The sequence below is a fragment of the Entelurus aequoreus genome, linkage group LG20 (assembly GCF_033978785.1).
Source record: "Entelurus aequoreus isolate RoL-2023_Sb linkage group LG20, RoL_Eaeq_v1.1, whole genome shotgun sequence".
In the NCBI taxonomy this organism is placed as follows: domain Eukaryota; kingdom Metazoa; phylum Chordata; class Actinopteri; order Syngnathiformes; family Syngnathidae; genus Entelurus; species Entelurus aequoreus.
Window position 1 is genome coordinate 5,600,919 of NC_084750.1, and position 27,473 is coordinate 5,628,391.

Here is a 27,473-nt window from a genome sequence, read left to right on the forward strand (position 1 = left end):
TCATTCTCTTTCTATGCCACATCAATGTGGAATGCGCTCCCAACAGGTATAAAAGAAAGGGCATCTCTATCCTCCTTCAAAACCGCAATAAAAGTTCACCTCCAGGCAGCTACAACCCTAAACTAACACCCTCCCCGGATTGCTAATAATCAAATGTAAACAATCAAATGCAGATACTTTTTCTTTTTCTTATGCCTTCTGATCTCTCTCTCTCTCTCTCTCTCTCTCTCTCTCTCTCTCTCTCTCTCTCTCTCTCTCTCTCTCTCTCTCTCTCTCTCTCTCTCTATGTCCACTACTTGATATCCATATCCTCTCCCCCCCCCTCCACAACCCTGATTGTAAATAATGTAAATAATTCAATATGATTATCTTATGTGATGACTGTATTATGATGATAGTATATATGATAGTATATATCTGTATCATGAATCAATTTAAGTGGACCCCGACTTAAACAAGTTGAAAAACTTATTCGGGTGTTACCATTTAGTGGTCAATTGTACGGAATATGTACTTCACTGTGCAACCTGCTAATAAAAGTCTCAATCAATCAATCAATCAATCAATCAATCAAAATGCCTCAGCAGAACTCTGACTCGCCACACTGGGAGAAGTGGGGGGGCGCTCAAGCTAGCAGACACATGTCTCTCCAGCGGAAGCCAGACTTTTTTTTTTTTTACTGTATTTATAACAAACATGACATTTTTATTAGAGTAAGCCAGCGTTTGTGGGTGTTTTTTTTCAGATGCAAAAATATTGTTTTATTGCTTGGAATGAAATAAATGAATGTGTCTGCCAATATGGAGGATTATATACTGTATGAACGAGGTCTCAATCGCTCAATTGCAGTTAGTCCAAAATGCTGCTGCTCGCCTTTTAACTGGCACTAAAAAACATGAACACATTATCCCCCATTTTAGAATCCCTTCACTGGCTCCCAGTTCATTTTAGAATTCATTTTAAAATATTGTTGTTTGTTTTTAAATATCTTAACGGATTAGCGCCACAATATATGTCAGAAAAATGTACACCCCTACAAGGTCTCTGAGGTTAGCTGTTCAGTTTCTTCTTGTCGTCCCAAAAACACGTTTAAAATCCAGAGGTTATCGTGCATTTTCTGCTGTGGCTCCAAAACTTTGGAACAATATCCCTATTGTTATTCGGACGGCTCCCTCTTTAACGACTTTTAAATCACGTCTTAAAAAAATATTTTTACTCTTTGGCTTTTAAACCAGCATGAGAGTTGTGTGATTTTAGTCTATTTTATTTTCTCTGATTTACTTTTTGACAGTTAAATGTTTTATATTACTGACTCTTCTAGTATGTTTGTCTTAACTTCTGTTCAGCACTTTGTGGAACTTCCATTGTTTTTTTTAAATGTGATATATAAATAAAGTGGATTGGATTGGATCCAAGATTGAATACTTCTCTAAACTGGATTTAAAGACAAAATGAATGTGATCATACAAAGTACATTTTGATGGAGGATAGCTATTGCTCCTTCAGATACAAATACAGAAAGGTAAGATACACGCACAATACTTGATTTATTTTGTGAAAAGCAAATAGGACCAAAAAGATTTAATAACAACTTTATCAAATACTTTTTGGACCAATTTATCATATCATAATATCATTATGATAATGTTTTTATGAAAATGAATAACTCCCTTCTTTTTCCTGTTACTCTAATGTGCAACCTAAATCAACAATGATTAGAACAGCACATATGAATTTAAGTAATAACAAAAAAAAGAAGAAAAAAAACTCCAAAAGTATCTATGCCTCACCTGGTGTATAGTTCACCGCATGTCAAAGCTTTCTGTGTTATATTATTTGATTCGGATGACATGTATAATCATTTTGTCGTAAAATACATACAACTTGCAGTTTTTAGCCCAATTTATTTATTTTTATTGTGATTACTTATGGAGAATATTGTGAATAAATTGAGAACAGGAAGTGAACAAACGTTTTAGCAACTGTTATGTAAAAGAAAAGGGGTAGGATTAAATAAACTCCTTTTCGAACATGTTGAAAAGAGAAACTGGAAATTGGGATGTTCAAAAATAAACTCAAACTCAACTCAACTCAACTCAACTTGAGTTGAGTTGAACTCCCTCAACAATAGTGCCTAAAATTGTATTGGCTGCTTTGGTCACGTGAGGAGGGCGTGGTCACGTGTCAATCAAAACGATCGTAGTTGGGCAGAGAAGATAAGCGCGTTACCTGCATTTCACCGTCACCCCCTAAATGCAAACTTTGTATCGTTTTAAAATATGGTAAGTATCCAGAACAATATTCTACCTTTCTTTCCCGAACGACCACGTAGTTGTTAAGCAAAAATTCTATCACTTATTTATTTTTCGCATCGAGTGAATTTATTGAAGTACCGGTATGTCATTATCACGACATCTTGGATCTAGGAAAAAAAAAGATGGCGACGTCAATACAATTTTTTAATATATTGTTTGTAACCACTCGGATGCAAATTCAAGTATATTACAGTTAAGAGAGAAAAAATACTTTTTTATTCTATGGGCGTCGATTTTTATCGCGCTGGACTGGAGTTCATCGAGTTCGCAAATAGCGTAATTCCGCCATTTTCTGTCGGCTATTGTTGGACTCGAAGAAGACGCCGCCCCCATTTTGGTGTTTTCGTAATGTCCTTACATTGTTGCTGGCAGCATGCTACATGCTAGGAATCGCATCATAAGGGCCCCACTTTGAGTTACTGTCAACTTTTACATGATATTCATATTAATCGATATCTTAGTTGAAAAAGGATATTTTGTTGATGTCTGTTATCAAGCTAATTCTAGTTAGTGCAACGACATGAGGGCTGGGCAATATGGCAGAAGACTATCACAATAAATCGGTCAATATCGATCATTATTGATATTTTTATGACTTCCATCCATCCATCCATTTTTCTACCGCTTGTCCCTTACGGCAGTGGTCCCCAACCACCGGGCCGCGGCCCGGTACCGGTCCGTGGATCGGTTGGTACCGGGCCGCACAAGAAATAAAAAAATAATTGTATTTTATATTTTTATTAAATCAACATAAAAAACACAAGATACACTTACAATTAGTGCACCAACCCAAAAAACCTCCCTCCCCCATTTACACTCATTCATACTCATTCGCACAAAAGGGTTGTTTCTTTCTGTTATTAATATTTCTGGTTCCTACTATATATATCAATATAGATCAGAGGTGGGCAAGTAATTTTTACCGGGGTACGCATGAGCAACCCGAGCACTGCTGGAGGGCCACATCGACAATATTTCAATCAAATTTTGCTCAATATTATTTTTGATGTACCGTAAGATAATTAATAATAATAATTAATAATAATAATAATACTTTCATCTAACTTAACTTCATACCAAAAGCAGATTGCTTTTGATGGTTTTATTTTTAACACTGTCTTACACTACACTTCCTGGTGTATAATACAATGCAAAAATGTCAATTTCTGCACAGGGTTAATTTAAAGTTTATCCCGCATCCTCTTTAAAAGTCCGTTTTTCCCCGTCAGATTTGGACAACCATCTGTTGTCACACCTGCCAGCTTGTCCCATTTCAGTCCTAACATGTCCAAACACGCATTTGCCTATGTGAACAAGTCATTACCTGTGGTTGTCCCTTTTAATTGACTGCATGCCTGCCAGCTCTTCCGTGATTTGAAAGTCTGCAGTTATCCCACGTAAGAAGATGAGCAGCTGGGCGGTGTCACGTACATCGCAGCTCTCATCCAAAGCCAGCGAAAAACAGTCAAAACTGAGTCACCTACTCAGTGGCCTGAGATCGGTAGGTTGTGAGTTCAAACCCCGGCCGAGTCATACCAAAGACTATAAAAAATGGGACCCATTACCTCCTTGCTTGGCACTCAGCATCAAGGGTTGGAATTGAGGGTTAAATCACCAAAAATGATTCCCGGGCGCGGCACCGCTGCCGCCCACTGCTCCCCTCACCTCCCAGGGGGTGAACAAGGGGATGGGTCAAATGCAGAGGACAAATTTCACCACACCTAGTGTGTGTGTGACAATCATTGGTACTTTAACTTTAACTTTAAAGTCGGCCGTTCTGTTCTTCAGCTGAAGCTCCAAATTTCCAGGTATATCAGCGCAACAGAGTCCAATAAGCACTCCTTAATACACTCTCCGTCAGAAAACGCCTTACTTTTTCTGGCGACTTTGTGAGAAATGACGAAACTTTTCCTGACGGCTGCATTCTGGGGATGTGAAAAATGGCAAAAAGTCCTTGTTGGGTTTGCAGTTTTACCATCAACGCATCAGCCTCCCTTGCGCGCGCTTCATCAGACAGATTCCGGTATTTTTCCTCGTGCTTCGTCATGTAGTGGCGACTCAAATTATATTCTTTAAACACAGCAACCTGTGTACCACACATTAAGCACACGGCTTTACCTTTAATTTCTGTTAAGAAGTACTTGGCAGTCCATGTCTTGTTGAAAACACGGCATTCGTCATCAACTTTTCTCTTTTTAGCGTCTCGGGTGTAAACCGTGCATCACTTGTCGCTGTGCACCTTCACTCACAGTTTACACACGGACATACGTCCATAAATAACACTTTTCAAAATAAAAGCATCACAGTTGTATTGCGCGCACGACATAGATGTTTTTTAAACTTTATTTTGTAATTTGTGATTGCCGCTGGGGCAGCACGGTGGGACAGGGGTTAGTGCATGTGCCTCACAATACGAAGGTCCTGAGCAGTCCTGGGTTCAATCCCAGGCTCGGGATCTTTCTGTGTGGAGTTTGCATGTTGTCCCTGTGACTGCGTGGGTTCTCTCCGGGTACTCCGGCTTCCTCCCACCGCCAAAAACATGCACCTGGAGATAGGTTGATTGGCAACACTAAATTGGCCTTAGTGTGTGAATGTGAGTGTGAATGTTGTCTGTCTATCTGTGTTGGCCCTGTGATGAGGTGGCGACTTATCCAGGGTGTACCCCGCCTTCCGCCCAAATGCAGCTGAGATAGGCTCCAGCACCCCCCGCGACCCCAAAAAGGGACAAGCGGTAGAAAATGGATGGATGGATGGATGATTGCCGCTGTTCACATTCACTCACAATCACGCACGAGCATACGTCCACACGGAAGTAATACAAATAACGCTTTTCAAAACAAAAGCAGCACCGTTGTATTGCACACTCGACATAGATACTTTTAAAAATTTATTTTGTAATTTATGATTGGCCTAACGCGAGCCGGACAGGGACGCACAAAGGGCCGGATGTGGCCTGCGGGCCGCAGAATGCCCAGGTCTGATATAGATCAATACAGTCTGCAGGGATACAGTCCGTAAGCACACCTGATTGTATTTTTTTAATGACAAACAAAAACAATTTAAAAAAAAATTACCATACCCCCCGGTCCGTGGGACAAATTTTCAAGCGTTGACCGGTCCGCAGTTACAAAAAGGTTGGGGACCACTGCCTTACAGGGTCACGGGGGGTGCTGGAACCTATCTCAGCTGTACATGGGTGGAAGGCGCGGTACACCCTGGACAAGTCACCAACTCATCGCAGGGCAACACTTACCAAAAGTAATGACCAGGAGGAAAATATTAAATGAAAACATTTGTATTTAGGATATAACCTTCATCTGATCACAATCCCCTCAGCTATCAAGACAGACAGGAAAGGAAATGTCTACACAAGCATATAAACAATCCAAACAAAATTCTAAAATCCCATTGAAAACTTAATAATAACCTCTTAAAAGGAGGTGCAAAAATAAGGGATATGCAAGACATGCTTAAAAAAAGTGTGAAAATGTAAACATCAAGAAACCTGAGAAGAACAATTTTCTGCAGCGTAAGCGTCTGTGTGCCTGGTCTGTTATTCTTATTCAAGTACGGAAAGGAATTTATGTTATGCAGTAATTATTATTTATGTATTGTTGGACGAAATTACTATCATCTTAAAGTAGTAGGTGTGTTATATTTTGTCATTTATATTTTTATTTACAGTCCTGCACTTTAGTTCCTACCTGTTTGCATATACTCCAATAGAGAAGGGTTGAAAAAAAAAGAGGTCAGTGCGGCTCAGGATTATGTTTTTGTTTTGTTTTTTAAATCCCCAAAAACTGCTATACTGTCGAGGTGACTTTTCCTCTTTTATCGATAATTTTTTCGCTCCCTGAAACACTCATTTTTAGTTTCTCTTCTTGCTCCATGCAAATAACCAATAGTAAGACAGAAAAATGGTGCAAAAAAACGCGATACTGTTACGTGATTGGCTGTTAACGTTTCCCTCCCATTGCTCAGTGATCACTTCCTGTTGTGCTAGGTTACCAGTGCGCTTGAGCCTGTGTTCATGAAACCAACCTTGCTTCGTAACTTCCGGTTTCTTTCGGAAAAAAACATACATATGTAGAGAACGTTTTATCAAACCAATTTTTTAAAATCCATTATGTGTCTACTGTGATGCAGCAGTTTTTCTCGAGTAATACTACTTAACCCGATTATAAACGCATGTTTATCTTTCTCCCTTTATAATGAGAGTCATATACATTGCGTCTTTTTTTTTTTTTAACATCAACTTTGTTTTTTTTGGCAGGATACCCCGAACCCAAAGGGCAGCCACCATGCATCACCCTCCTTGCAGTTGTCCAATGGCTTCATGGTGCCTGAGGGCAATGTGAATCCCAACGCCATATTTGTGTTTTTTGGCGTTGGAACCAGGGTAATTATTTGTGAGCTTAAACATTAACACTTGTTTGAGTATATGCCTGCCCATATAAATGAGTGTTGAAATTGGCATTGTATACCTTTGTACACAACCACACGTGTGACTACTTTTTTATTTGTGCATTACTTTACTTAAGGTGCAATATTCACTTGACCCATGGTGCAATATTCTTGTTTGTAATTTTGCTTAATTGCACAATATTATTACTTCACTGCTGGTTGCTACTGGGCCCTCAGTAACCCAATATCCTTCCCAGCTTGTAAGTGTTTTTATTGGAATGACAAACACCTTGAATCCTTAATCCTGCAGCGGCCACAAGATATGGAACACAACCTAGATAGGAATGAAATTTTAATAAGGTTTTTTACGAGAACGTTATGAAAATTTTGCCTGAGAAAAAATAATGAACAGTTGATCAGTACTCAGGATGGTTTGAAGCAACGTAGATCTGCATAGAAGGTTAGAAAGTCAGTCTGATGATCAGATCTACACCACAGTATAACATCTTTTTTGCCTTATTTTTTAAAATAATTGTCACACGGAAAATAGAATGTTCTGCATTGTTACACATACAGTACAATTATGTAAGAACGTTGCAGGACAGGGTGCATAAACACGAGGCAGCAAGCTTCTACAGAGCAACTTGTATCACAGATTGTCTACTTAAAGCCTGTTTTCCCACTTTACATGCACTCTAAACTGTAGGCTACTGCAACAAATTTGCGCGACTTGTTTGCTCCGTTTGGTCAAATCAAGGAGGTGAAAATAATCACATACCGCGGGGGATTCAGCAAAGGGTAAGTTTCACTTTTTAGGCACTTTTCATTAGGGTTGGGTATCGAGTATCGATTGGAACCGGGACTAACTTTCCGATTCTCCCGGAATCGTTCAAAAGTTTAAATTTCGATTCCTATTTTCGATGCTGTCACGCCAATTTAGTCCGCCGACCGGAAAAAAATATGTCCGCCGAACCGGAAGAAGAAGCCGCTGAACACCAACGAAGAAGCGCCCACCCCCGGAAGTGTTAGCATAGCCGAGCGAGTCAGTCAAGCTCAAGCATGGATGGCGGGTGTCGGCGGTCGGAAGTGTGGCTTTACTTTCCAAAAAAATTGAAATAACCGCGAAATAACAGAGCTCCATGTCCATCAAGAAACGAGTGGAGAGAGAGCTGCAGATGTACCAGGACGTTCCACCGATACTTATGTCTGACGACCTTGCTACATGGTGGTGGTCCGGTGGAACCAACAAAAGACTTATCCTTTGCTGTCAGATCTAGCTTTCTCCTATTTATGCGTTGAAGCTTCTTCCACACCCAGCGAACGTGTATTTTCCACAGCAGGAGACACTATCTGTCCAGAACGCTCACGCATCCTGCCTGAGAAGGCGTATATGGTTATTTTCCTAAACAAGAACTGTCTCTGATTTTATACTGTACCTGCTGCTAATCTGGACTGGGTTTTGCAAGTTGTTTCTTATTGTTTATTTGCTTTTCTGCACCAGGTTAGCCCATCAGTGGGAGCACGGTAACATGTTTAAGTACCTGCAGCATCATACACTTGTGTGTGTAAATGTGTTTTCATGAGGTTTTCAAAAATAAAGCTCTCTTGAGGAAAGTGTACCCCTGGGAAAATGTATTCATAATTTATAATATTTATATTCAAGTTCATAGATTTGATATTTATATTCTAGTTGAAAACAGCCCTGTGAGGAATTTATAGTAAAGTACATAAAAATTTAATAGAATTAAAATTGATGGAGAATGTCAGACTATTTCATTCAGAAAGATTGTAGGTTAGCTAGCATATTTAAAATATCCTAAACTTTTTTTTGACCCTGCCTCTTAAAGAAATCGGAATCGAGAATCGTCAGGAATCGGAATCGAAACAAAGAATCTGAATCGGAATCAGAATCGTTCAAATTCAAACGATACCCAACCCTACTTTTCATTTGTTGCTTGTGCTTGTTGCATCCAGGGGAACTGTTACATAATCCGAGGCATCTTGTTTCCTCTTTGTAGCTATGGATTTGTGTACTTTGATGAAGATGTTGACATTCAACCAATCATTGACGTAAGTGGAAAGGAAGCACGACTCTTATTGTTGTTGGGAAAAATAACGTCTAATGTTTGTTTTTGTAGCAACAAATCATCTGGAAGGGGAGAACACTCAGGCTGGGCCCTGCCATCATAAAGCAAAGGAACTGCCGTACGTACGCTGTGCTCTCATGGAAGTTTATTTGTTTCTTTATTACAAAAGCTTCTTTTTTCACACTAAATTTATGTTACTGAAATGTTTGTGTTCGAGTTTTGTGAACAGAGCTTTTTTTTCCAGCTACCGTATTTTTCGGACCATAGGGCGCACCGGATAAAAAAGGCACACTGCCGATGAGCGGGTCTATTCAGGTCTTTTTTCATACAAAAGGCGCACCGGATTCTAAGGCGCATTAAAGGGGTCATGTTATGATTTTTTTCAAAATTTAAAACACTATCTTGTGGTCCACATAACATGTGATGGTGGTTCTTTGGTGAAAGTGTTGCATATATTATGTTTTATTGACCATTTTCAAGTAGCTTTCTGAGCGTCTCTTCAGGATGCGCTGTTTGTGGGCGGTCTTACCAACGTGGCTCACCTTCGACAGCGTCTTCTCCCCGTCATCTTTGTTGTAGCGGTTTAGCGTGCCAGGACGGAAGTCGAAGATAGGGCCAAAAGATGGAGCTGACTGTTTAAATGACATTCAGACTTTACTTAAATCAATAACGGAGCAGCATCTTCTCATCCGTGGCTCAATAATGCAACATCAACGCCGGAAATGTGTCTCATGAAAAACTGTCCGACCGGAACCCTCTAATAACTAAAGTTCCGTGGGTGAATTATGTAAACCCACTACAGTTTTTAACGCTTTGATAGATAGTCAGTCTACTGACAGATATAAGTAAGAACTTTACGCTACTTGATTTTACAAATGGCAACAGCGGAAAATGAATGCCATATAAGAAGGTAGAGAAAAAGAAGAAGCTTATGACTACGGTGTCGGCACGGACTACAATTGTGAACGCGCGCACATTTTCAGGACTTCTGCAGATCCCAAATACACATCAGCAGGTACCAGAAGGTAAGAAAAGTTGGTTTTGCATAATATTGCGAAACAAAACGGCAGGTAATATGTCTGCTAATAGCACAATAATACTCGTATGTTTAATGCGCAGACAATCCATCAAGTGGTGCGGCCTCATAGCTTACCGAAGTCGTACTACAAACATTTTGACAGATTTTTGAGCGCCGCGTGTAATGTTCTATATTCTTAACGGAACATTTAAAGTTTTAGTGTTGTTTACTGCCATCATATTGCAGTCTACATGCATCTCTTATGTATGACTGCCATCTACTGGTCAAAATGATCATTATACCATGTACCAAATAAAATTGCTTCGAGGTCAGTAAACACAACCAGAATTATGCCGTACATTAGGGGCACAGGGTTATAAGACTTGAGAAAATGAAAGGATTTTAAGTGCGCCTTATAGACCGAAAAATACGGTAATTGTGCTGAGAATGTTATTGAATTCAATTTTGTGAGCAAAATATGGGTTTAAATAATCAGTTTGTTAAATTACAGTGTTTTGTAAAAAATTCCGTGCAGAAATATTTGTTGCTTCAAAACTCAAGACCCACTTCCGGTAAGTCAAGACTGAAGCAATCGACCCTGTCTCAGAACCAGCCAATGAGGTGTCAAGTTTGCAGTCACATGACACGGATTTTACAAAACTGCAGGCCAGAGTGGACCAAATCCAATGTTTTCGAAATCTGATTTTCCCTGCTGATTATAGTTTACATATAAAATGCAATCTTATCGAGACACCACAGGCACCCATGTTAATTTTCCCTGCTGACTATAGTTTACATGTAAAATGTGATCTTATTGAGACACCACAGGCACCCATGTGGCCTCGACATGGCAGTCACATTTCAAAAAGATCAGATTCGGATTTGGGCTATCCACGGATGTGGCCCAAATCTTTAGAGCGTTTAAACTGGCAAAAAAATATCCGATCTGTGTCACGTGAGGGCAAAAAAAATCAGATTTGGTGTCCAATATATACGCAGCCAAAAAAAGAGACAGGTTATGCAGCGATACATGCTGCAAGTTGTGTAATCTGTTATATGTGCTTGAATCCCTTTTTATGAACCCTTTAAACCAGGGGTGTCTAAATCGTTTTCACTGAGGGCCACATTGCAGTTCTGGCTGCTCTCTTGATACAGTGAATATACTGTATAAGAATTATAATGTATAATCGCCTCATTATTACACAATTCCTTATGAATTTGATTGTTAAATTTTTCACGTCCAAATTTATGGATATACTTGCTTTTGAAATCATAAGTCAGAGGGACAAGCATATTATTGTAACAAAAAATGTTGGGAATAATTGTTAACGATACAGGGGTGTCCTAACCAGTGTTGGGTTGGTTACTGAAAACCAGTAACTAGTTACATTTACTAGTTAATTTATTTCAAAAGTAACTCAGTTACTTACTCAGTTACTTACACCAAAAAGTAATGCGGTACTGTGAAAAGTAACTATTTAGTTATTTCTTCTACTTTTTTTTTTTTTTAAAGCTCCCATTAATGCCCTTTTAGCCTTAATTTCAGTACTGTTGCACTGGTGAATATTACAATCTGTTGATCAACTTGACATGCATTTGTATCACTGAACTCTACTAAGCAATGTGGTCTACATACAACACACAAAGACAAATATATGTTTCAAAGGGCCAATTTATTTCAGGCCAGAACAAATTGACAAAACTATTTTAAATAGCTGCAACATAACATACATAAGTAACAAACAGCATAATAACAACATAGCTGTAAACCTGGCTTCACCTAAGGAAGGCACACGTGACATACACAAAGCTTAACCAGGCAGATTTGAATTGTTGTTTTGGGCAGTAGACGGGATCTTTGATTCAAGACACAACTTTCATTTAACTAAAATGTTCTTTTCTTTGTGCTCGACAAAAGAAAAGAAGTGAGAATATCTCATACTTGCCAACCCTCACGAATTTCAGTGCCTCTCCCCGGGACAACCATTCTCCCAAATTTCTCCCGATTTCCAGCCGGTCTTAAGGCACGCCCCCTCCAGGTCCGTGCGGACCTGAGTGAGGACAGCCTGTCACCACGTCCGCTTGGCCAACCAAAAAGTAACCACAGAACACTATACCGTATAGTGTTCTGTGGTTACTTTTTGGTTGGCCAACGGTTTACGTTGTATTGCGCACCCCCCTCCGCTCCCCTTCCCACACCCACACACAGAGCGCGCCTCTTGTGACACAAGAGATTCAGAAGGACGACACTGCAGCGCTGCAATAAAACACACTCAGATCTTCTGTTTCTAGCCGATACTACATAAAAAATAACGTAAAATAACGCAGTAACGCATCATGGAGTAACGGTAACTGAGTTACTGAATATAAAAAATAACGTGTTAGATTACTAGTTACCGCCGAAACTAACGGCGTTACAGTAACTTGGTAACGCGTTAGTCCCAACACTGGTCCTAACCTTTTTCCCAACAAGGGCTCCATACTCAAAAGTCAAAGTATGCGGGGGCCATTCTTTGATATATTTTTATTAACCATCCATCCATCTTCAACCGCATATCCGGAATCGGGTCGCGGGGACAACAGTTCCAGCAGAGACCCCCAGACTTCCCTCTCCAGTGCAACATTGGCGACTTCCTCCTAGGGAATCCTGAAGCGTTCCCAGGCCAGCGAGGAGATTTAATCCCCCCCATCTGGTCCTTGGCCTGCCGCTGGGTCTCCTCCCAGTGGGACGTGCAACGAGGACCTCCCTAGGGAGACGCTCGTGAGGCATCCGCACGAGATGCCCGAACCACCTAAGCTGGCTCTTTTCCAAGCGAAGGAGCAGCGGCTCTACTCCGAGTCTCTCTCGGGTGACGGACCTTCTCACCCTATCTCTAAGGGAGATGCCAGCCACCCTTCTGAGGAAACTCATTTCGGCCGCTTGTATCTGCGATCTTATTCTTTCATTCATGACCCACACTTCATGAGAGTAGGAATGTAGACAGCTCGGTAGACCGAGAGCTTTGCCTTCTGGCTCCGCTCTCGTTTCGTCACAACAGTGCGGCAGAGAGACTGCAATACTGCCCCAGCTGCTCCGATTCTCCGGCTGATTTCCTTCTCCATCTTTCCCTCACTCTTGAACAAGACCCTGAGATACTTAAACTCCTCCACCTGGGACAGAGTCTCGTTCTCTACCTGGACTGTACAAACCATGGGAGGGTGTGTCTGATGTAGTTGGGTTCAGGAGTTCCTCAAAGTGCTCTTTCCAACACCCTATAACTTCCTCACTTGAAGTCAGCAGAGTCCCATCCTTGCTGTACACAGCTTGGATGGTTCCCTGCTTCCCCCTCCTTAGGTGCCGTATGGTCTTCCAGAACAGCTTTGGTGCCGCCCAATAGTCCTTCTCCATGGATTCCCCGAACTGCCCACCCTCTGCTTAGCCTCGTCCACAGCCTCGGCCGCTGCCCTTCGGGCCTGTCGGTAACCTTTGAAACTGCCTCCGGAGTCCCCTGGGATAACATACCCCTTCTTCAGTCGGACAGCTTCCCTGACCACCGCTGTCCACCAGGGTGTTCAAGGGTTACAGCCCCTTGAAGCAGCTAAGACGTTCTGGCCACAGCTCGCAGCTGCAGCTTTAGCAATAGAGGCTTTGTACATTGGCCATTACTGTTCAATTTCCCCAACCTCCACAAGGATGGCAGAGAAGTCCAGCCAGAGGTGGGAGTTGAAGTCCTTCAGGACAGAGGACTCCTCCAAAAGTTCCCAGTTCACGCGCACTACACGCTTGGGTTTTCCAGGTCTGTCCAGAGGTCTCCCCCGCCATCTGACCCAACTCACCACCATATGGTGATCAGTTGACAGTTCAGCCCCTCTCTTCACCCCAGTGTCCGAACAATACGGCCTCAGATCAGCTGATACGATTACAAAATCGATCATTGATCTTTGGCCTAGGGTGCTCTGGTACCAGGTACACCTATGAGCATCCTTATGCTTGAACATGGTGTTTGTTATTGCAAGTCCATGACTAGCACAGAAGTCCAATAACAATCCACCACTCAGGTTAAGATCAGGAAGACCGTTCCTCCCAATCACGCCAGTCCAAGTATCACTGCCATTGCCCACGTGTGCGTTGAAGTCCCCCAGCAAGACTATGGAATCCCCTGCCGGCGCCCCATACAAGACCCCATGCAAGGTATCCAAGGAGGCCGAATACTCTGAACTCTTGTTTGGTGCGTACGCACAAACAACAGTCAGAGTTTTTCCCCCTCAAACCCTAAGGCGAAGGGAGGCGACCCTCTTGTCAACAGGGGTGAACTCCAACGTACAGGTACTCAGCCGGGGACTCGTGAGTATCCCCAAACCCACCTGGGCCCTCACACCTTGAGCAACTCCAGAAGTCAACAAGGTCCATCCCTTGTCCAGGAGTGTGGTTTCAGAGCCTTTGCTATGCGTAGAGGTAAGCCCCACCAGATCCAACCGGTAGCGCTCCACCTCCCGCACCAGCTCAGGCTCCTTCCCCACCAGCGTAGAGACGTTCCACATCCCAAAAGTCAGCCTCTGCTGCCCCCAATTGGTCCGTCAGGAGCCTCCACTTTCACTGCCATCCACTTGGCAGCGCACCCGACCCCAATGGTTCCGACCGCGGGTGGTGGGCCCACGTGGCGGAGAGGATTGTGTATTCACGTAGCTTCTTCGGGCTAGCCCGGCCACCAGGCGCTCGCTGACGAGCCCTGCCTCCGGGCCTAGCTCCAGAGGAGGGCCCCGGGCTTCCTCTGGGCCAGGTAACGCATCTTCTCTTAGTTTGTTTCATGGGGGGTATCGTAACCCTGACTATGAAAGTCAGGGGCGTTCAACTCCCTGAGGCTTTATACAAGCCCACATACCACAAAAAGAGACATGGTTGGTTAAAAATTGGGTTAGGGTTTATATTAAAAAACAAAACTTAGTGTCAGCTTTGTGTTGTAGGTGATCAAGGTTAGTCATTATTACAGGGGTAAAAAACCCAAAAGTAAAAAAAACCAAAAAAAACCAGCAAAAATACGAAATGTTATGAGAAAAATCATAACTTATACACTTAATACACTTATCCCAGAAAAGCTGACCCAAAGTTTTGTCTGTAAATATTGTGTATATATAATGTCTGTTTTTATCTTCTTTTTTATTTTTTATTTTGTAAAAAAAAAAAAAAATCAAAATGGCCCCCGCATACTTAGACTTTTCAGCACGTGACCTTAGTGGAAGAAGTCTGGACACCCCTGGGTTATTAGTGTCATATTTTGAGCTTTTTTTCTTTGCATAAAATACAATTTTCCTTTTAAAAAATTATTATTTGTATTTGTTTTTTATCCAATAATATGCTGCGGTCCAACAAAACTGTAACTGTGGGTTTCACTTTGGACCCCCTGTGTTATTATAATGTTTTTTGCATGGCAAGATAGTTCTCAAGTGAAAATACATATTATTGTATACAGTACATGCAATTTTTCTGTCGAAATTGAAGGAACAAATATATTTAGTGAGAAGGATGAAATGCTTTATTAATGCACACTATTTCTAGGCTTGCGCAGGCCAAATAAAACGATGTGGCAGGCCAGATATGGCCCCTGGGCTTTGAGTTTGACATGTGTGCTTTAAACAGCAGAGGTTGCTGTTCATTAGTGAAAAAAAATCACAAGATTTTGTAAAATAAAAAGAAGAAGCATGAAAGCTAATCACACGATGGTACAAACACTCACACAATAATGACTGCTAATAATGTTATGATAGTCTAAAAAAACAGAATGAAATTTGAGTTTGTTACTGAATACGACCCTCAGAATGTACATGAAAATACAGAATGTGGGATTTACAATATTAACTGTGAAAAATAAACCAGACCCTACCTTCTCTAACGACATCTTTTATAATCGAGCAAGAACAACAAAAATGAAACAAGCGCAATTGGTAAAAAAAAACATCCACATATTAGACATCACTGTTCTGCAGAACTTGGTTGTCGAACTCTGCCTCCTTCGTGTCTCAGACTTGCCGCTCTGTAAACAAACCCCTGCCCACTCTGCTTAATTCCTCGTCTGCATGGAGCTGCTGTGATTTAGTTATTTTGATTACTTAGTAACCCGTATGTCACTCAAAAGTGCAGATTCTAACCGTTGGAAGTGGAAATTGTTTTTATTGGTTGGAAGCGGGCCGGATTGAAATGTATATAATGTTGTATTAAGCCCAGGTCTATTGGGGCGTGTCGTGCTGCATAAACTGTGTCACGTGACTTCAAACTTGACTCCTCATTGGCTGGTTTGAGACAGGATCGATTTCTTCAGTCTTAATTTACCGGAAGTGATTCTTGAGTTTTGAAGCAACAAATGTTTCAACAATTACTTTTTTACACTGTATTTCTACACACTGCCTTTTAGCTTACTTAAATTTTAAACACACATTTTTATTCAGTTAACCTTTTAGTAGAATTGGATGTAAAACCAAAAACAAAAAAAACATTAATTAGGTTTCCAAAAAAAAGCTTTGGTAATAAAGACAAATATTAACCTTCATATCATTTCAATACTGTGGTAATGCCATTTGGATGTTTCTCCCATGCTCAAACCCAGGTGTCAGGCAATCACACCAGATGAGCCTTGAACCCTGGATGAACCCCTCTCAGTACATGTATTGCCCTTGCTACCCGCACACTGGAGCAAGCATGACCCCTCCCTCACCCATGGTCAATGGCGGCGGCAGTCCCTACTATCAGGTGACACAAATGCACTATGTAATGCTTGAAGCGCTGTCTTTTTTAAATGAATGTCGCTCACTCCTCCGTTAGCACAGCAGATCTGGCGACACAGGCTAGCTTTGGTATCCCTCTGTTCTTCTCAGAAGGTTCTGAGTCTTAACATATAATAGTATTTTTTACCATACTAGGGTTGTCAAAGTTAACACAATAACGGAATTAAAAAAGTTTTCTTAATATTTTCCCTTTGTGCGATTAACGCGCGTGCTGTGTGATCCTCAGTCCGTACCGTAGCAGTGGAAAATTAGCAGTGTTCCAGCTGATGTTGAGTCCACAAGACCGAAGTTACAAACATACTTTGAGCCACCTGGAGTATTTCAGCCGGCATCAGGCTGACGCTGATTCTGGTGAAGATTCTCAAAACGCGGCATTCATTCAAAGTTATCACATGCTGTGTGTTATAAGTTTCCTTGTTGTTATCCTTTCACGTGAAGTAGGGATGGGCGATACCACACTTTTAGGATTCGATACGATACCGATACTTTTTCTTGCATTTTCATCTATACCAATACCGATACCGATACCAATAATTTCTTATTGGCAATTTTTTAAAACCAAAATCATATTCAAGATTTTCTTGGAAAAAAATAAAACTGTAATGCAAAGATGAAGAATCTCCAAATTGTATCTCTTTCTTATCTTGTTTTAAATACTCAAGCAATTTTCAACTAACAGTAAATTCCCCTGTGTGGAAATTATTTGAATTTAGGATAATCATTTAAACAAAAATATTCAGTAAACATTACTAAAAAACAAAAAAAACAATGCCTGTTTTAAGTCAACAATTGGACAACACTGGATATGCCTGGCTGCATCGCTGTCGGCTGGCTGTGTGTGTGTTGCACGTTGACGACGCTCATTCGCTGTCTCCTGTCACGTGACTGGGCCAGCTCTATACTCTGCCAGTTACAGGGGTGTCCCAGCACATAGTAAGTTAAGTAAGTCATCAAAAACATCTGAAAGTGATGCTTGCACCCCCCACACGCCGTTTTTTGGTTTATATCGATACTTTTTTCAGAAAAGTGATGCCAAATGAGTAGCGTGTGAGTATCGAAATATCGATACCACAGGATCGATACGCACACCCCTAACGTGAAGAACTCTCCAAGGTTTGTGCCACTGATCGGCACTGTGCAGGAATTGACAAGGGAATCTTTATCAAAACTGGAAAATGATTCCCAGGAATCGAAATGCTGAGAATTGGTTCGCAACAACAACCGTTTTCTGACTCCCATCCTTGATCACTGGAGTTCTAGCTGCCAGCGTTAACAGATTTTTTGCTTGCAAAGTTTTAAGGATCCCAAATGTCCTCTACTTAGCGGAATTTCGCTTTACTTCTAGCCCAGTGATTTTCAAACTGTAGTCGTATGTGGGCGCCATCTAGTGGTACGCCAAAGAATAATTTAATTTAAAATAGGGATGTTCTGATGCAGATACGGCACTTTTTGAAAGTATAGGTATCGCAGAGTACTAAATCTCCGATACCATACAAATATGTTTCTTGTCAGAAACTTTGGGTGTGTGTCTTAAATAGAACGCACACAAGCCAATAAGTCTGTTCGCATGCTCATTTTGCTACACGGATATTACTATTTTACCCGGAAATGGGCTTTGCCCAAATAGCAAACTGCACTACCGAAGCAAACATCATGATCGCGGTGTGGTGATATTACAAACTGGAGAAGTCAACAAAAGCTAATGGCAGCATGCAAACTTAGCATTATCTCTGTTTTGAGGGGTGAGACACGTGTAACTTAATGAAGCACTTCAAAGGCCGCCATGCAGACGCACACAATGAAGTTAGCTAGGCTAAAGCTAACAAAGCGGGACAAAAACAACAAACACTAGCATATTCATTCCAGTGGAAAGAAACGTTTTTTACGAGAATCCCAACTTGTAATCTGCTTTTGCGGTAAACTAATGAAATCCATAATATTGGATGATCAACCGCTCTTAATGGTGAAAAATTTTGGATTTCGTCGCTTGCCTGCTCGTAAATACATGAGTGAAAAACAGCCCTTCCTCATCTGCATAAGACTGATAGCCAACTTAAAACAGTTATGTCACGTCTTTATCAGTCATTATCTTAACATAACATAATAGATAGAAACCGGATTGTGTTTTTTTGGGCTTCTCTTTGAACGTGTGGTTGCTTTTTTGGGCTTGTTTTTCCATCCCCACAATACAGGGGTAGTTTGTCCTTTTCTACACTACGTTTAATGGTTTATGTTCCCCTGGTCAACTTTGCACGGCCCTAATCACTCGCACGCAAGTGGCGCATGTGCAACGACGGCCAAAATGCAGGAGAAAACAAGTGAAGAGACGTGTAGTGTTGGGATGAAATACATAATTTAAAATATTTATTTCTTTATGTCTTTAAAAGTGTGTGTGTGTGTGTGTCCATTTTGTGCTGAGTTATTTAAAAAGTGTTATGTTTATTGAACAAACATTTGCACAAATCACACAAATTGTCCAGACCATGTTGGGTGTACATTTTATTTGGGTAAAAAAAAAAAAAAGTATTTGCGATTAATTAATGAGTGGACAATATGTGATTAATCACGATTAAATGAATGAGTCATTTGGCAACTCTAGTTTCGACATTAACAACTGTTTAAATTGAACACAGGGCCAAATGCATGTGTGACCATAGTCTGCTCTTGTTGCATCGCCTGCAAGAATTATTTCTTGTCTCCAGGGAGGGTGGCTCATTAGCACAAAGCCAAGAATAGAGGTCTAAGGTTGTGACTAGATTATAGTCTCTAAAGATGAAACAAGAAAAGATGTCTGTTGTGTGATAAAGGTCATGTCTTTTAATATCACAGTTGGGGAATCTTGGGGACTGCAGTGCAAAGACAAATGGTTGTTAATCTGCATGCATGTTTTACAGTCTGTTTATGTTTGCAGCCGTACCACTACAACCACTATGGAGGCTTCATAGTTCCACAGGTGCCAATCAACAACACTCAGAATGCATACTGCTACCAGGTAGACAATCGACCCTTGTCTGTAAGATTCCTGCCTGCTTCACACTGCACATCTCTCTGGTAGTCTTTCCTTCCCCCTCCTTTGTCCCGTCCGACGTCTGACCCTCTTCCCCTCGGCCCCGCCCAAACACACACACAGTATACTCAATCCTACTGGACGGGAGACCAGAGAGTGCAGCCTATCAATCAGGTGACTGCATGCTGTTGGAATGTTGGATTGTGAGACAGAGACTCCAGAATGATGACAATTAAATGTGTTTTATTGGTTGCACTAGTTATTGTTACAAAGCTGACAATTTGTTGGCTTGAATTGCATTCTGTAGCACCACTAGATGGCAGTAAATTCCTGTTTACCTCTCTGAGTGTCTCTCCAAAGCAACGCCGTTTTGTATTGTTTTCTAGAATCCCATGGACTTTGGAGTGCAGACCATGCTGACTGCGCTGTAGTTCATAATTCGCCTGACTCCTCCCTCAAAAAAGGTAGCACACCACTTCAAACTACTACGCAGGCCAGTCACTGAACTTTTCAACTGCATCGAGATGCTCATTAGGATTCTGTTTATCCTGTGAACTCACGCTAGGCCATTTCTTCCATGTTGGGGCCCACTTCACAACTTCGGCTAGTGCAGGGTTCGACAACCTTTTCTATCAAAAGAGACATTTTGCGGTGAAAAAATATCTTAAAATCGCTTACAAACTTTAAGAAGGGTTTGTTTTGTTGTTTAACCAGGTACCACAACAGAAATGCAGTGTGCATGTTTACCAGATGCAAACTATTGTGGTCGAACACTAGTGTCTATTCTTGCGTCACCTAACTTGCGTAAGCGATGCCGTCTTGCCCCCTCCCCCTGCGTTCCTTCACGCAGGCCTTGCGTGCACCTCCCAAAAATCCTAGGTTCAAGTCGCCACCAATGCGAACCTAGGACCGCAGAGTTCGCTCTCAGTCAATGGGGAGCCGTGGTATCAATCAATCAGGGTTGTGTCACACGTGTAGGCCTCCTTAGAAATAAAGAACTACTGCTTTGACTTTCTAGATCACATTTTGCTGTATGCTAATTTCTCACCACACATCGAGCACACAAATAGGTAAAGACAAAGGAATCTGTACATGCAGGATTAAACTATATTGTCTTCTGAAATGTTTCTTTTTTATGATGTATTCTTGTGGTTAACTTACCGCAGGGGACGCACACTCAAGAAGCTGATTGCATCTCTCTCGCGTCGCACTGCACTCACCGCTTCCCCCTCCCTTTTGCTTGCATTCTTTGCGCTCATCCAGGGCCTGGCATGATTGTTTGTGCACGTGAGCAAAGAAGTTGAGCCACAGAATGGCTTGTTTTGCGATCGCTCCTCACCAGTTAAAACATACAAACTGCCACTTTTAAAAATAAATATCAATGGAATAGATCTACAAAATGTAATACTCCCTCATACCCTGTCATTCGGCACGCGACAAAGTTGTCTTTTATCCTGCAAGTTATGAATGATAGCTCCTCCCTTTGCACAGTAAGAATACAGCAGAATAACTCGATAAGACTAAAAAAAAGCTCCAAAGTCACAAATGGTGGGACTGGACAATTAATTTAATTTTGGTTTCGAATTCGATTATGAAAATATAATAATCGGGGGGAAAAACAATGGGCATGCAGTGCATGCAAATTCCAGAGCTTGTGACGGTGAAACAGATGAGGAGTGAATGAGTGAAAAAAGAGCATGTCTACTAGAAGTTTGTGATGTCACCATAGTTACTATTTTTTATTTGACACAGCGCTACTATGCCTAATCATTTATCACTCAATTCAACAAAAAAGTGAAGCCACATGATTTCCGTGTTTACATAACCGCAGATGGAGTCACATAATTGGCCAATAAAACGGAACCCGCTGTGAAACACAGAATATCAGGGAAATTGACATCAATGTAAGTGAAATGTTGTCATTGTGAGGAGAAGGAACATTTGTGTGGTAAAATAAGCGCTCATTTATCCCCCACACACTGTTGCTCTGCCCTAAACTAAACAATGTAGAGACGGTCACGTGAAACGGCCACTAAAATGGAAATCTAAGGCTAGCAAGAACAATCCATTCACCCACAACACATCTCATCTGCTTGTGTTGTGAACGACATCAACAATGTACAAACAGGACAGTGGTCGCACTTTAAGAGGCGCTTTTTTTTTTTTCTATACAGCCTGAAGTTAGTCGCCTTTTGTCATCAAACTGAGAACAGCAGCACAGCACACTTCCCCCTTTCACAAAAACAACGCGGTGCGCCGCATTTGGTCTGACAAAATAAAGGCTTCAAAAAGTACCTTTCACAAGTATAATGTACTTAAAGCACTTATTGATACATTTACACAATGATTATGCTTTAACCTAAAGTACTGGTCAAAATTGTCCAAAGATGTATTGCACTAAACAATCTGAGGAATTTTGCATTTAACAAACATTGTTAAATTTTATTTGACACAAAAAGTGAACACTATGGTGGTAATATAAGTGTAAAAGGTAAAAACTTAATTGCATTGTTTTTTATATTGCTATTATTTTAATGTATTGTTACTGGTCTTTTTATTAACTTGTGGTTTATTTGTTACTAAATTATATTATTTTTTCTTGATAACTATATTTAAAGTTGAATTTTGGTGGTACCAAAAATACTCATGTTTTCAAATTAATTATTAATTATCAATCAATCAAAGTTTACTTATATAGCCCTAAATCACGAGTGTCTCAAAGGGCTGCACAAGCCACAACGACATCCTCGGCTCAGATCCCACATCAGGGATTAATCATTACAATATCAATTAAATTAATCGTGATTATTATTTTTGCAATAATCGTTCAGCCCTAGGCTGAAGTACAAATTCTCTGGCCGGTGGATGGCACATGGTCCAGCAGGGTTTTAATGGCCTGGTGTGAGTACACCCTGAGTTGGTGATGTGTTTGTCTGCCCTTTCTCAAGACTGCAGGACATGAGAACACGCACCAGACGATGTCTCGACTTCACGCGGCTGCCAAAATCCATCCCCTCTCTTCTCAACTGCTTTTTCTCTTGTCTCGTCGGCTTGGCTTCTGAGACCAATTTTATTTTTTTCTAGTCCCTTACTTTGACCCACAAAATGGTAGGGACCACAACCTCAGGCTTGAATTAGTCACTTTTAACTCCTAAGGGTCAGGGAACTGTGATGGGGTCACGAGGAAGAGCAGAGCACTCTCATCGTGCCAGCATGCCGAAAACAAAAGCTCCCCTTTTGCTTTGGTAATTACCCCAACAACGAGAAAGGCTTTTATTATCACATTTTGTGCCTATTTTTATATTCCGTTATTTATTATTTTGTTATATTTTAAATGTTTGGTTGGGTCTTTTTATTTTTTTAATATGCAATGGCTCATTGTACAAAAAAAGTATAGTTACCAAAATGTTTAGTGTGTCATATGGCTTGACAGAAAGCAGCAGTCAGGATGTTGGGTCTTGTCATGTCTTTCTACCACGCGGGTGAAGTTAAGCACCAGTGAAGCGACTGTCACTTTCTAGCACCCCGTCTTTCCTCCACACCCTCCCTCTAACGTTCTTCATCCACGGCAGTGTCACTAATCAATTTGAGTTTGCAGTTTCAAGTGGCTTGAAACATGTTGGACAATCAAAGGCATGTTTTCAAGTGCTGTTTTTTGTATATTTTGTTCTTGCATGCCTCACCGGGTTGTTGTTTGTGTTGCCAGGTTTATCCAGCTGCAAGGCGCCTACTCTATAGATGTGAAATACAGTTGTTGCACATTGAATTGATTTTATTTTCATTGGACTTGCATCTGGATTGTTACACCTTGGCTTGGAATTGTTCATGTGTGTAAAGGGTTGTTAACTGTTTAGAGAGAGTCTGACCACTGCTTTGTTTTGGTGTTCTTTTGGCTATCAAATCATAATAAAAGTTGAAGTGTGGTATTATGGGAGTTTGTGGGTTGTTTTGCAGTCTGCACTCGGATCTGTCTTCCCTAGCAACAGCCCTCATCATCTAGCCCAGTGGGTTGTTGTCACAGTCTTACTGGTGTGGCTGGGAGCTCCCCGGGGTGCCACGTCCACCCCACCCACTTGCCTTGTCAGACACCTCTAAATTATGAATAAGTCTGGATTGCTTCTTATGAAATATGAATTTCTAGAAAATGGGGGAAAAACACTTAAAGCCACATGGGGTTAATGGGAGCATGGGTTGATGTGGTACAGTACAGTGTCCTGTAAGGGGTGATGATAGCAGTGTGTGAGCGGTACCTGATGGGGGCGTGGTTGCATGTCGCCCTCCAAGAAAACAACATCACGGGGTGCTCGCAAAAGTCTTCCAAGTGAGTGAGCCAGGAGAGGACCGCCCTTCCTCGCAGAGCTCCGCGCCGCCTCCAAGGCAAGCAGACTTACCCGCAGGAAGCGTCTCATCGCCGGGATCCCTGCGTGTCTCATCCCCTCCTGCCGCAACCTCCAGGCGGCGGTGAAGAGGAGGCTCAGACACCCAACAGACTCTACTATCACGCCGGCTCACTGTCAAGCTCACGCTCGGTGAGTCAACCCCCTTCCCTTTTGCACTTTAACTGTATTGTTCTGCGAACAAATATTACTTTTACCCTGCAGCAACGCATTAAATTATCAATGCATGACATTTTAAAACTTATCATGGCATTAATAGTGTTACTAGAAAAAAGCAGTCGTACTACGTCACTGTCACAGGTTCGATGTTGCTCCTCATGCAAACACATGATTGTATCATTTTTATTTTCCTCTGCTAGTTGTACTTCAATCTTTATGCAAACCTCTAAATGACTCATATTGGAGATCAAGTATAAGTTATTAATGGGTATTTCTCAGAAACCAACAACAGGGACCACACACAGTAAAACTATTTTTTAACCCCAAAAGACTTTTAATGGACACTTTAAGCTTATTTGCTGATACTACTGTGTGCAGTAAGGAAGCACTAAGTGCATAAATGCCCACCATTACACTAAAGTATGCAGTAAAGCAAAATTCAAGTCACTGGGGGCACACAATTCAACAACCACCCCTCAATTATCGGGTTAATGGGTTGGGCACAGGAATTTCTACGAAGTAGGAATCATTAATTAATTATGAATTGAATATTTTGATTGAACATAAATAACTGTCAAAGACCTTCTAAATACATTTTTCAACATATTGTGAGCCCTTTAGGCATGGAATGACACCCTTTAGTCATCTTGACATTCTTTTCTACCAGTACAGTAATGCTGTCTGAGGCTGAGCCAATCAGTGACCATGATACTGAACAGCGCACTCTGATTGGTTTGGTCTCCACTAGTGGCCAATACTTGCTATTTTTAGTTAGTTCAGTGACTTGTATGTTTGAAAATAATTAATTTAGGGCACCATGTTGTTGAATATGCCTTAAGAAATGAAGAAGAAGAAAAAAAATCTGCAATGTGTTAAAGTTGCAATATTTGTGAGGGATGACTGTACTGAAATCAATCAATCAATCAATGTTTATTTATATAGCCCTAAATCACAAGTGTCTCAAAGGGCTGCACAAGCCACAACGACATCCTCGGTACAGAGCCCACATAAGGGCAAGGAAAACTCATCCCAGTGGGACGTCGATGTGAATGACTATGAGAAACCTTGGAGAGGACCGCATATGTGGGTAAACCCCCCCCCCCCCCCCCCCCCCTCCGACTTCTCGCAGCTCTGACACACTAAGTTAGAAACATAATGTCTTTTGAAAATGTAGGCTTACTTTTATAATTTTTGTATTTTTATGCAAGCAATGTATTAGAAACTCTACTGAGAATTACACACAATAATCATAGACTTTTGATTTAAGACATTCTTGGCAGTTTTTCAAAACTGAACACTATCCCTTGCAAAGCTAAATTCTTCTAAATCCAAAACAGATTTTTAAAAACACATTAGTATTATCGCACAAACTGGTCCATGTTTTAGTTTTTGCACAGTAACTAATAATAATAATTATGCAAACTAAAGAACAACAGAGCCGCTCCACTTTAAAAAGGCTAATTCGTCAAATTTTTGTGCATCACTCTGGTCCGGACCAAAAATCCTTGATGCCGCTTGTATTTTTGTCAGCTGACCAACTAACACTGTCAGTAAAATATCATCCTGACAACCAGCGTCTTCTGCACTGGAAGTTTTTTTTTAGGTTTTTTAAATTTATATTAATATAATGTGTAACTCTGACACAATAAATAGGCCAAAACCAGTCCATTGTAGCGTACGCTGGTTCTCGGGACATCACATGTGCCCAACTCAGGGCCAGGGGGCCAGATCGGGTCTGCCCCGTTATTTTATGTGGCCCACGAAAGCCTGGATATCATGTCTGTCAATAAAGCACTTTTTTTGATTAATCTATATGTCCATTCAATTTTGACAGAAAAAAGAACTGTATGTATCTATACCAGTGGTTCTTAACCTGGGTTCGATCGAGCCCTAGGGCTCAGGGGTTCGGCGGAGGTCAAGACACACCCGACTCATCGTGTAAATAAAAACTTCTCCCTATCGGCGTATTACGGATACGGCAACAGCAGAAGTCACACTGATTTGCAAGTGTGTGAATTGTTGTGAGTTTATGCACTGTGTTGGTTTTGTTGTTTGAACAAGGTGATGTTCATGCACGGTTCATTTTGTGCACCAGTAATAAACCATGGTAACACTTTAGTATGGGGAACATGTTCACCATTAATTAGTTGCTTATTAACATGCAAATTAGTAAAATATTGGCACTTAACTAGTCATTATTAAGTACTTATTAAAGGCCTACTGAAATGATTTTTTTTTCCATTTAAACGGGGATAGCAGATCCATTCTATGTGTCATACTTGATCATTTCGCGATATTGCCATATTTTTGCTGAAAGGATTTAGTATAGAACAACGACGATAAAGTTCACAACTTTTGGTCTCTGATAAAAAAAAGCCTTGCCCCTACCGGAAGTAGCGTGACGTAGTCAGTTGATCATCTCCTCATATTTTCCTATTGTTTTCAATGCAGCTAGAGCGATTCGGACCGAGAAAGCGACGATTACCCCATTAATTTGAGCGAGAAGAAAAGATTCGTGGATGAGGAACGTTAGAGTGACGGACTAGAATGCAGTGCAAGACATATCTTTTTTCGCTCTGGCCGTAATTTAGGTACAAGCTGGGTCATTGGATTCCACACTCTCTCCTTTTTCTATGGTGATCACGGATTTGTATTTTAAACCACCTCGGCTACTATATCCTCTTGAAAATGAGAGTCGAGAACGCAAAATGGACATTCACAGTGACTTTTATCTCCACGATAGTACATCGACGAAACACTTTACCTACGGAGCTAACGTGATAGCATCGTGCTTAACTGCATATAGAAACAAAATAAATAAATCCCTGACTGGAAGGATAGACAGAAGATCAACAATACTATTAAACCATGGACATGTAAATACACGGTTAATGCTTTCCAGCCTGGCGAAGGTTAACAATGCTGTTGCTAACGACGCTATTGAAGCTAACTTAGCTAGGGAGCTAACGTGATAGCATCGGGCTCAAATGCAGCGTCGGCTAGCGCGTCTATTATCCAAGTAAGTCCTCCTGGTTGTGTTGCTACAGCCAACCGCTAATACACCGATCCCACCTACAACTTTCTTCTTTGCAGTCTCCATTGTTCATTAAACAAATTGCAAAAGATTCACCAACGCAGATGTCCAGAATACTGTGGAATTATGAGATGAAAACAGAGCTATTTTGTATTGTTTTCAATGGGGTACCGACACTTCTGTTTCACTGGCTACGTCACGAGCATACGTCATCATCCAAAGGCGTTTTCAACCGGAAGTTTAGTGGGAAATTTAAAATTGCACTTTATAAGTTAACCCAGCCGTATTGGCAT

At 41.1% G+C, this 27,473-nt stretch overlaps 2 protein-coding genes across 5 annotated transcripts in view; both read left to right on the forward strand.

The window, feature by feature from the left end:
* Positions 1-2,161: 2,161 nt before the first annotated feature.
* dazl (deleted in azoospermia-like) lies at positions 2,162-23,514 on the forward strand. 3 transcript variants are annotated; one of them, XM_062029285.1, is made up of 10 exons: positions 2,162-2,282; positions 6,589-6,714; positions 7,426-7,517; positions 8,738-8,789; positions 8,858-8,924; positions 16,406-16,548; positions 19,495-19,596; positions 19,714-19,764; positions 19,977-20,054; positions 22,539-23,514. In XM_062029285.1, the coding sequence occupies exons 1-9, from the start codon at positions 2,280-2,282 to the stop codon at positions 20,019-20,021; spliced, it is 681 nt and encodes a 226-aa protein (XP_061885269.1). In that variant the 5' UTR covers positions 2,162-2,279; the 3' UTR covers positions 20,022-20,054; positions 22,539-23,514. The 3 variants fall into 3 exon arrangements, with proteins under 3 accessions (XP_061885269.1, XP_061885268.1, XP_061885270.1); XM_062029284.1 differs by having other exon boundaries at positions 19,495-19,575; positions 19,639-19,764; XM_062029286.1 differs by lacking the exon at positions 19,714-19,764 and having other exon boundaries at positions 19,495-19,575.
* A 349-nt stretch (positions 23,515-23,863) lies between these two features.
* The window catches only part of rftn1a (raftlin, lipid raft linker 1a), a 106,933-nt gene continuing 103,323 nt past the window's right edge, over positions 23,864-27,473 (forward strand). For both annotated transcript variants that reach the window (XM_062029287.1, XM_062029288.1), the window contains exon 1: positions 23,864-24,119. The gene's annotated coding sequence lies outside the window, so the exon portion shown is untranslated. The remainder of the gene's footprint in view (positions 24,120-27,473) is intronic.